General features: G+C 33.6%; 1 protein-coding gene across 1 annotated transcript in view; it reads left to right on the top strand.

The window, feature by feature from the left end:
• The window catches only part of LOC111697807 (uncharacterized), a 17,846-nt gene that overhangs the window by 3,826 nt on the left and 2,459 nt on the right, over positions 1 to 11,561 (top strand). The window contains exons 6-20 of the mRNA XM_023467938.1: positions 949 to 1,048; positions 1,374 to 1,458; positions 2,771 to 2,878; positions 3,236 to 3,357; positions 3,937 to 4,116; positions 4,746 to 5,143; positions 5,944 to 6,137; positions 7,120 to 7,274; positions 7,455 to 7,543; positions 8,130 to 8,309; positions 8,831 to 9,072; positions 9,280 to 9,347; positions 9,793 to 9,911; positions 10,292 to 10,410; positions 11,264 to 11,359. Of these exons, the coding sequence (XP_023323706.1) occupies positions 949 to 1,048; positions 1,374 to 1,458; positions 2,771 to 2,878; positions 3,236 to 3,357; positions 3,937 to 4,116; positions 4,746 to 5,143; positions 5,944 to 6,137; positions 7,120 to 7,274; positions 7,455 to 7,543; positions 8,130 to 8,309; positions 8,831 to 9,072; positions 9,280 to 9,347; positions 9,793 to 9,911; positions 10,292 to 10,410; positions 11,264 to 11,359 (2,255 nt within the window). The remainder of the gene's footprint in view (positions 1 to 948; positions 1,049 to 1,373; positions 1,459 to 2,770; positions 2,879 to 3,235; positions 3,358 to 3,936; positions 4,117 to 4,745; positions 5,144 to 5,943; positions 6,138 to 7,119; positions 7,275 to 7,454; positions 7,544 to 8,129; positions 8,310 to 8,830; positions 9,073 to 9,279; positions 9,348 to 9,792; positions 9,912 to 10,291; positions 10,411 to 11,263; positions 11,360 to 11,561) is intronic.

Here is an 11,561-nt window from a genome sequence, read left to right on the forward strand (position 1 = left end):
GGGGTGAGGGATATTATTAGGTAGGGGGTGAGGGATATTATTATGTAGGGTGTGTGTGATATTATTAGGTAGGGGGTGAGGGATATTATTAGGTAGGGGGTGAGGGATATTATGATATTAATAAATAAGGGCTCTACGACATCTGCTCTATTTCCATTTGCTCTATGGTCATTTGCTCTAGTTCCATTTGCTCTATTAACCATTTGCTCTATAGCTCATAGATCACGACGTTTGCTCTATATGTCATCTGCTCTATACGTCAATTGATCTATGACATAACACATCATTTGCTCTATAAACATTTTTATGACTGTGATGGTCCAATTGCTCTAATCAACATTTGCTCTATGAGTAAACACGTCCTTTGCTCTAAAAACATATGTATATAAATATCTAATCATATTAAAACAATATTTTTACAATTTTAAATTTTACAATTCTTCCTACAGCTTCATTATTCCGCCAACTTGTTTGTCTGCTATTTGTGCATATTGTGAGACCAAGTTAAATATTAGGTGTTATTATTGTTATTATTATTATTATTGAGCAGTCTCGCTGTCATGATGGACTTTGAAGATGATGAAAACTGCAATTTGCGAATTTTCCAAAAAAAATCCCGCATTTCATAGTCAAGTTACGCTCAGGAATTCCAATAAAAGCTATTTTATAGTGTATTTTCATGTTATAGAGCAAATGACGTGTTTAGTCATAGAGCAGATTGAATATAGAGCAAATGACATATAGAGCAAATGACGTATAGAGCAAATGACTTGATAGAGCAAATGAAAATAGAGCAAATGACCATAGAGCAAATGGAAATAGAGCAGATGTCGTAGCGCCTAAATAAGGGGAGGAGGGATATTATTAAGAATGGTAATTTTAATATAATTACATGAACAATCCTTTTAATTGCAGTGTCTCTTAAGATCACGTGTATATTCTCTTAAGGAACGCTGTGCACGCCGGAGAAACAGATGCTGTGATATTTGAAGGCTCTGGTTGCACCGGAGCTGTTCATAAACTAGTTAATGCCATTCGGGACTTTCGGGTATTTACTTACCATTTATTAAAAAAAAATATGTTTTTTGTTCATATGAAAAACAAACCTTTATTTATCTTTATTATTATATTCCCAATGAACAAAATTCTACTTAAACTCGACTTTAACTCGACTTTTCACTCCAGAAGTCGACTTTAACTCGACTTTTAAGTCGATTTTAACTCGTAAATAGTCTTCCTAGAACGAGACTTTAAGCTGAGATTTTATACTACTTTTGACTAGATATACCACTAATGGACGAGATTTTTCAAGTCGGCAAAAATTCGACTTTTAAAGTCAAGAAAAAGTCGAAACTGGGATAAATTTTGTTCAGGAAACTGTTGTGTTTGTTGGACCTCATGAACATCATTCTAATATTTTGCCGTGGAAAGAAGCTGGAGCAGAAACTGTTATTATACGTGAGCTATTATCATTCATTAGTATTATTATCATTCATTAGTATTATTACAAAGATAATATATATATAGATATGCAGGCAGGTAGAAACCTCCTTCCTAAATTGCTTGTTATAGCAGACAACTAATTTTTGAACCTCTGAGAGAAGGTGCAAGGAGAGACATCTATAGCAAATTGATTACTTTCTATATTCCTTTCTCCCCTTGCTGCCATCTGTAGGAAATACGCATTTGTGTTATATAAACATATAGTACACGTATTGCATCCTGTATAGTTCAAGTGTTGCTATCTGGACCTGTTTGACCAATAAAATTAAATTTCAAGAAGGACTTTGTCCTAGATTCTATGTACTTTTTAGTCATAATTTTTATTTAAATTGCGTTAATTTACGTATGCCATTCAGTACAACTTGCACATTTAAACTTTGTCTAGTCAAATTCCTACCTCAGTTTTATTTACATTGATTAATTTGTTTCATTAAGTACAATATGCAGTATATATTGTTGATACTATTGTACGCATTTAGTGTTATCACGCATAAACAAAGTGATAAATTAGCAACAATCCAGAGGATAAAATGCCATGCGTACGACAGAGATGGTGCTGTTTGCACCTTTTCTCAAGACCTCAAAATTTATACCTGCCTGCATATCTATATATATATTATCTTTGTATTATTATCATTCATTAGTATTATTATCATTCATTAGTATTATTATCATTCATTAGTATTATTATCATTCATTAGTATTATTATCATTCATTAGTGTTATTATCATTCATTAGTGTTATTATCATTCATTAGTATTATTATCGTTTATTAGTGTTATTATCATTCATTAGTATTATTATCATTCGTTTGAATTATTATCATTCATTAGTATTATTATCATTCATTAGTATTGAGTATTTATTATTATTATCTCAAATAGCGTTCGCCTTCAAAAAAGGTGAATAATACAAATCAAACTTTAAATTTTGTATCAAACTAGAATTTGATCATTGAGGGAAAAAACAATTGCTGGTATCATTATCTGTGGACAAATTATCTAATTGAAATATAGCAAATATTTTTATGCTTATTAGTTTTGACATTTATTGGATACAAATTAGCAGTCTAATTTCTAAAAATTAAAAATCCGTATGGATTGCTTAAATGATGAGAAACGATACTTAATTAATATTAAATGGAATTTTGGTGTTTCAGTTTAATAATAATAATAATAAGAAGGTTGAAAATTTGAATCTGATCATTTTCAATCAACTTCTCAGATCAGCACTTTATCCCCTTTATTGCAATGTATCCCTTTAAAGACAGTAATGAGTATGGGTGTGTGGATTTGCTGGATCTGGAAGAGAAACTGAAGATGCACAATGAGTTTAATCTGATAGGATGTTTCAGTATCTGCTCGAATGTTTCAGGTAGGAAATTTTAGCATGATTTAGTCATGTACATTTTGTAAAGACTATTTACTGGAAGAGAATTTTACCTTACCAAGGGATGTTATGAAGACAATATTGGTATAGGGAACACTTGGTCAAGTAGAAATTTATCTTTCCTTGAGATGAATATGCGCATATATTTTTAAGAAAAGAGCAGGATGTTATTTTACTAAATTTTCCCAATTTTAAGTAAATTAATATCCCGCTGTTTCGGGAAAAATCGGTCAAATGCAGTAAAATAAAATTCGCTTTGATTTACCATTTTTATTAGGGATTTTTAAGTTGAAACTTGTCCTTTCTACACCTTTTTTAACATATTTTTTATTCGTTCCTCAGGGGTTCTTGAAGATGATTTGTCTATTACTGCTCTTCTTCACAAATATGGAGCCTTGGCATTTTGGGATTATGCTTCTGCTGCTCCCTATGTTCATATTGACATGAATCCTCAAGTACCAGAGGCAGGTCGTCTTTATGCTCTCAATATTTTTGTCTCTTTTCACCATGAAGGATGATTCTTATTGAGGAATGAAAATTGTATAATAGTTCGGTTTTATCTGAACACTTGAATGTTGTATAAAACAATTTGTTCATATTGACATGAATCCTCAAGTACCAGAGGCAGGTTGTCTTTATGCTCTCAATATTTCTGTCTTTTTATCATAAATGATGATTCTTATGGAAGAATGAAAATTGTATTAAAAGTTCGGTTTCATCTGAACACTTGAATGTTGTATAAAACAATTCTACAAAGATTTTTTTGAAAATGTCTCCACCCTAGTTTTCTTCAGACAAATGAACATTAAATTAACATTTTAACAAATAATATCAAACTTAGTTTTTTATCGTTTTTAATGTTTATTAATAATGGTTTCTGATGTATGGAAATTTTAAATAAAAGTAAGAATTTTGATATGAAAACATCTTAAAGTCACAGTTAAAAAAAAATTCATTATTTCTGAAGAATTATTGTTTAAACTTTTTGCTCGAAAATGTTCAACAATTGTGGAATGAAGCATATACATCTCGTGAACTCATAGGACGTGAACGGTCTGTGTTACAAGGATGCAATTTACTTCTCCATGCATAAATTTATTGGAGGAGTTCAAACCCCTGGCGTTCTTGTAGCGAAGAAGCATGTGTTCAGGAACCCTGTTCCTAGTATACCAGGAGGAGGAACAGTCTTTTTTGTATCTGAGGAACATGCTCGCTATTTACAGGAACGGGAACAGTTAATAAATATACTACTGAATAGCCTTAAGTAATTTTTGTTGTCTACTGGTATTACACGCAAAGGTGCAATGGGGGGTTCCCCTCATACAGTTTAAAAAGGGTGAATTTCTTAAACAAGAACAAATGGTTAAAGTGAGATAATTTTTTCCAAGAAAGATTAAAAATTCAATGATTTCATTCTTGAGCTCAAAAAAGGTGCATTTATAGATAAAAAATCTACCCCCTTCACCCAACACCAAGTAGGTGCAGTGTCCGATTCAAAACGAGACCCTTAGAAGCGTTGTTGGATCTAGTATAAATTTTATATCAATGTTTATAATTTGGAAAACTGATTATTTTCTATTGTGATTTTTCTTCAAAAGTGACGTGCGCATTTCTACTTCAGGAAAAGATGTAGGCTGAATTTTCAGCACTTTATTCTTTTTAACCTAGAAAAACGACAATATCTTCCACATCATTGGGCAGATAAAGGTTTAAAGGGTACCGTTGTAAATCGGGCATCATCGACTTTGCATGGAGTTTAACTTCAAACTACGATTTCAGTCTCTTTTTTCTTAATAAATTACTAGAAGTTCTTTATTATGAAATTTCTAAAAACTTTGTCCCCTGATGTTAGGATATAGAAGTAAGAGAGGAGGGAGGAACCCCGTATATTGTTGAGAGTATCAGAGCAGGACTTGTCATGAAGCTAAAGGAGTCGGTAGGATCTAGTTTTATCATGGAGCAGGAGCATCAGCTCCGGAGAAGGGCTCTACAGACATGGAGTTCAATTCCTAATCTGGCCATCCTTGGTCCTAACCCCACTAACCAGGTTCCGATCTTCTCCTTCCTTATCAAGCATCCAGAGTCAGGTCTCTTTCTTCATTACAACTTTGTGGTTGCGCTACTGAATGATCTGTTTGGGATTCAAGCACGTGGCGGGTGCGCATGTGCCGGACCTTACATGCAGAGTCTACTGGGTCTAGACAAGAAGCAGACGCGGCAATATGAAAATATTCTTCTAGAAGACTCAAGGTCAAACATTATTAGGATATTTTAATGAAAAAAATTTCATTTCTGGATAGTTTTGAATCATCTTCATTTTGCTGGGTTTGAAACACAGAAATATGGAATTTATCTGTTAAACTTGTCATGAGGGGCGTATACAGAAATTTTCGGGGGGGGCGGGGGGTTGCTGAAACTTTTTTAGCATTGCACGGGGGGTGGTACTCAGCTTCTACTCAGCTTCTTTGGGGGTCGAAACCCCACTGAAGGTCATAATTTTCCAGGGGTTTGGGGACAAACAGGGTACTGTATTGTAAATCTACTGTTTATAAAAAGTTACAAATCATAATTAGTTAACAATAAATATCTAGAAAGTTTTCCTACGGTTTTTCTTCCAAGGACCTGGAACTCTATTACATTGGAAATAAAATTATTAAGCACCCTAGCAATTTTTAAAACAAGTCTTAAAAAGAGTTTTCTAGAAGAATAAAATAATTTTCGTTGTATAAATCGAAATTGCTTTTCTTGCTAAATCTTGATTCTATCCCCTTTCCCCTGTTATTATAACAAAACAAAAGTAAAAATCTTCAATACCTTTCCTCCATCTACTACTTTTCATTTTTCTCCTTTTCCTTTTGTTCTAAATTGTTTTTGTTTTAATTGGTTTTATTTAAATTGAACATGGATGTATCGCTGCAGAAGGGCCTCTCATTCAAAACAACCAACAATGGTTAGAGAGGCCCTGGCTAAATTAAAATGTAAAAATTGTGAAACTTAAATTGTTTTTAATTAAATATTTAGTCAAATATATATCTATCTATCTATATTAGATTGGATCGCGTTGGGCTTCGTCGAGGTCACATGGAGCATTCCCAGTGGGAGATTCTTCGACCTGGAGCTACTCGTCTCAACCTCTCCTGGTTCTCTAGTCAACTGGAGAATCAGTTTGTTATTGACGCTGTCAAGTTAGTTGCAGAGGAGGGCTGGAAACTTCTACCCTTGTATAGATTTAACAATGAAACAGGTATAGGGTGTTCCACGAATAGAGATGGATATCATTTTTGTGAACGAACAACATTTTTGACAACGAACGAATTTTTTCGTAATGATGGTTTGTTCAAAAAAAGGGACAAATGACTTAGATCGTTCAGAAAAATGAAAAAAAATGGTAGATTTAAAATCATTCAAAAAGATTTCAACAAGAATGATCGTTATTTTCTGAACGAACAATTGTTTTCAAAAACTTTAGTTTTTTTACAAACTTTTGAAGAAAAAAAAACTATTGTTGTTTTTACTGAACGAACAATATTATTGAACAAACAATTTTACTGAACGAGCGATTTTACTGAATGAACGATTTTGCTGAACGATTGTTCACAGAGAAAACGAACGAAATAGATGGAAAATTAGCGATATTTTTGAGAACGAAGAAATACTTTTTTTTTGAATTATTATAAAGAAACAAACAAAATGAATATAAAAAACGAACGCTTCCAAGTCTGCCCACTTCTGGATAATTCACAAGGAGATCTTCTATATCTATATAATAAAACAAGACATTCGTATATATGTTCCCTATAGCCGGCCAAATGGCTGGACAGAATGGGCTGAAACTTTTTGAGGGAACCCATGGGTGCCCAGGGAGAAAAAAAAATATAAAAGGGGGGAGGCACAAAACGTATTACTCTCCATTCAAGTTCATTTTAAGATTGCAAAAATGCGAAAAAGGTTACATTTGCCACCAAAAAGCGCGCACACGCGCGCACTTTTTTTTAGATTTTTATAAAACAGAATTTTGCAGTAACAATACGTAATTTATAGTTCACATGCAATAAATCAGCGTTCTTCTACAATTTTAAGTTATGATAAAACACTGTTTAAATTTTCCGGAGAATAATACGTTTTGTATTTTTCAAAAATAATTTTTTTATTCCACGGGCAACGCCGGACCCTTCAGCTAGTATTCTGATAATATCTTATTGATTTGTTTAACTTGTCTGTTAAAGGTGATTGGTATCATTCTGGAAATACCAAGTTTAAAGATCGAAGATGGTTGGGACACATCACCTTTAAGAACGGTAGGATGGAACAGATCGGAGTAAACCTTCCTCAGAAAAGTGATCCTCCAACTTCACTAATGGATTGTATTCACAAAGCTAAGGTCTGTGTTTAAGTAATTCAAACAAAATCATTAACTAATTCCCAAATAGAACGGCATTTTTGCTTTTTTTTGCATTTCTTAAAATCAAATTGGAAAGTTTTTGAATCAATTAATCTTTTGGTATAAATCAATTTACTTTGCTTAATAGAAGTTTTTGAATCATAGCAGAATTTTGTTCAGGAGATTCTAGACTCTAGTCCCCATCTAGCATCACGAGAAGTAGTTCCAGATCAAACTAAAGTTTTTCCTGCAGAAGTTAATTCCCTCAGGTCAGTTGGTTTAGTGAGATTGCAATGTAATGTAAACTATACATACAGTGTACAGTGTACAGTGTACACTTTTCATTGTACTACGCACAGTGTATAGTGTACAGTGCACATTTTACAGTTAACAATGCACAGTAAACCTTTTGTCTTGTAGAACAAGATGACCTCTACTTCAGAATACAAGATGTCCCACGAAATATGACAGTTAAGAACGACTTGTATATATTCTTTGATCTTAAATCTTTGTCAAAATCTAAACGACATTCTTTATATCTCTTGGTAATTTTGAAAGCACCAAAAGAACATAACAAATTTTGGAATTGCCAAAACGAGGGGCAATTTTGTGATAATTGGTAAAAAAAATTTACAAATGATTATAACATATTATTATAAAGATAAAAGACGACCTTCAAGTACTTTCTTAATTGTCATGTTTCGCGGGACACCCTGTATGTTTTCCCATCTAAAAGCTATTTCGTTGTATATTCTAGAAGATATTTTTACAAATGCAAAACAAATGGCTTGACCAAAAGGCTTTAAAATAATTCCGTTTTAAACTAACTTGAGGATTTTCAGTATTTCTTTTTAGATGGTTTGTAACCCCATTTGAAGCCAAGTGTGCCCTTTTAACACCCTTGGAACTGGTTCCCACCTCCTGCCCTTTCACTCCTATCAGGTTCCTGCAGGCTGATGGAACCACGGGGTTTGGTTCCCATCAAGGAACTCTGGTTCTTCAGAGTAAAGATCTGGAGAGAATTTTATCTAACAGGAACTTAAGCTTTAAGCAACAAAATTAGTGAAACAATTAAGTTTTTAAAATATTTTATTCTAGCTGAGCTTAAATCAGACAATTTTATTCATTTTAGATCCGCAAGTCAATTTAATATAGAAAACAATTGAAAAACATTGATTTTCTGATTGCTATCTTATTTACTCTTGATCTGACAGTGTTTGATGAAACTGTTGTGAATCGGACCCTACGACTCATGAAATGAAGGGTAGCTTAAAATTACGTTCATTTTCAATTTTGTAACCAATTTCGAAAAATTTGTGAAGATTTTTATTCAATGTGCCATCTTAGAAAATTTGTTATAACGTATCTTTTACTAAAAAATGTCTCTAGTAAAAAAACTGAAAGACAATAATATATTGTGAGATATTTTTTGCTGAATCGTTGATTTGAAAAGAATCATAAATGTTCGATATATGACATTTAAAAGGTTAAAAAGAGCATATGCAATTGTCATTTTTAAAGATTTCTTTTAAATTCCTTTAAAAAGCTATTGTTAGTTCAAACAAATTTAAACCCTGGACGCTTGAAGCCCGGAAACCTGTTAAATCTAAACAAAATGGCGGCACAAACCACGTAGAATATTCTGACTTGAACAGCTGCTTGTTACCAAATGACACAATCTCGGCAGAAATCACCCAGGAGGAGAGAATAGAGGTTGGTGAGGATGCTCTGAAGAAGGAGTTAGAGAACTCCGGAATATCTGTGACAACCTGCAATGATGGTACATGTATTCTGCCAGGTAGGATGGCCGCCGGCCGGCCAATGTTCTCCTAGGAAATGGGAAATTTTGAAATTCAATTTCAAAGTAAGAAAAGAATCCTTACTTTCTGCTGTTTACGAACTAAATGAGCCGTTGGTGAAACAAATAGAATGTGAAACTAAAAAGAAGAATATGATACTTTTCTGTTAAATAGATAATATCGCTAATTTGAAAATATTATTTCAGGGGGGAAAAGAGACACAGAGATTCCAAAACTTAAACCAAAGACTGCATGCTGGAAGCCTCCTTCTAAGGTTGGTTTTAAAGCGGAATTAAATATTGTTTAATTCGTCCAAATGGTGTTGTTGTTGTAGCCAATGAACCTATAGTAGCATATATGGACATGGCTATTAGTGAAATATTTTTAACGGGGTGAGGTTCACACACCAAAGAAGTTTATTACAACTGCAATCACATATTTCATCGAACCTACTTAATTATTAAATCACTCTGCAGCAGTTTTGCATGTTATGTCATTTAACATAATGACCTCCGACAACGAACTGTAATTTAATACCATCGGTTGGAATGCCGGGAGCATGCAAGATGTCAATGGTTCAATGAACAATGAATATCTTCCTTCCTCCCAGCAATGATCAATGTTCATTGCTAGATTGTAATTTTAGTAGCAATCGTGGAAGAAGGGTTTGAGCCACTGGCCGACTTAAATACCGTATTTATGACGCTATTTTGTTTTAGGATATTTTCAAACCTTTTCTGGAAGCTGTGACAGAGTTTGATATGATCAAGGACGGAGACAAGGTCCTGGTCGGAGTATCAGGGGGCAAGGATTCTTTATCTCTTCTTCACACTCTCAGGTTTGGCTGAGAAATCAAGATTACTTCATACTCTTAGGTGTGATCGTAATGACTGTAAGATACTCCAGTTCTACTACATAATCAAAGAATATGTTGTAGTATCTAGAGGTTTCTCTAGTTCTGTTACATACTCTGAGGTCTGGCTGTAGTATCTAGAGGTTTCTCTAGTTCTGTTACATACTCTGAGGTCTGGCTGTAGTATCTAGAAGATACTCAAGTTCTACTTCTCTCAGGAATATTTTTTTTATTTTCTTATTGAAGATTTTCAGGTCATATTAAAGTCTCATCCTTTGTGGAAACTCTATGAAATTATGGCATTTTGTTAATGAGCCATGCACTGAAACAATTACTGAATTAAAATGATTTTTTTTTATGTTTAGGCAGTATATTTTCTACGCCGGGAAGAATGGTATTAACTTCAGTATTGGAGCTGTAACTGTTGATCCAATGAGCAGCGGATACGATCCTAGACCTCTAATACCATATATGGAGCAGCTAGGTAGGATGCTAGACCTCCTATACCATGTATTAAGAATTTCATGATTGAATTATACATATATATTTAGTATTTTTAACTTATTCAGTTTGAATATCCATTTTAGATGTTTAAATATATATATATCCTATATATATATAAGGTATTGATATCAGGATATCCGGATTGATCCTATCTGTAGGGATAGGACGCTACCTGCGGCGGTTTAAATATATTTATATTCTCTATATAAAAGGTATTGATATCAGGATATCAGGATATCAGGATTGATCCTATCTGTAGGGATAGGACGCTACCTGCGGTGGCTTAAATATATTTATATTCTCTATTTATAAGATATTGATATCAGGATATCAGGATATCAGGATTGATCCTATTTGTAGGGATAGGACGCTACCTGCGGCGGTTTAAATATATTTATATTCTCTATATATAAGGTATTGATATCAGGATATCAGGATTGATCCTATCTGTAGGGATAGGACGCTACCTGCGGGTGTTTAAATATATTTATATTCTCTATATATAAGGTATTGATATCAGGATATCAGGATTGATCCTATCTGTAGGGATAGGACGCTACCTGCGGGGGTTTAAATATATTTATATTCATTATATATAAGGTATTGATATCAGGATATGAGGATTGATCCTATCTGTAGGGATAGGACGCTACCTGCGGCGGTTTAAATATATATTTATATTCTCTCTATATATATAAGATATTGATATCAGGATATCAGGATATCAGGATTAATCCTATCTGTAGGGATAGGATGCTACCTGCGGCGGTCTGGGTTGCCCAAGCTGGGGCTTCTTTCAGATCTCTTCTCTTATAATATCTTAAATATTTAAGGTATTGAATATCTGTTTGAGGAACAAGATATAATGACACAAGCTCTGGAGGTTGAAGCTTCGTCAATTTGTGCTTTCTGTTCAAGAATGAAGAGAGGTGAGTATAGTCCTGAGCTGGGAACTCGGTCTTGTAGATATAGACATGAATACTTGATCTCGATGTTTTGTTAATCTGCAGATTAATTTAATCTTTATTCGATATTTCACATGTGACATGGTTATCGAACCCAGTTAGGGGTTGAAGGAAGCTTTTGATCATAAAAGAAATCAAAAGCGGCTAATGATATTTTCTAAGGGAG

This window comes from Eurytemora carolleeae, unplaced genomic scaffold (assembly GCF_000591075.1).
Source record: "Eurytemora carolleeae unplaced genomic scaffold, Eaff_2.0 scaffold135, whole genome shotgun sequence".
Lineage (NCBI taxonomy): Eukaryota > Metazoa > Arthropoda > Copepoda > Calanoida > Temoridae > Eurytemora > Eurytemora carolleeae.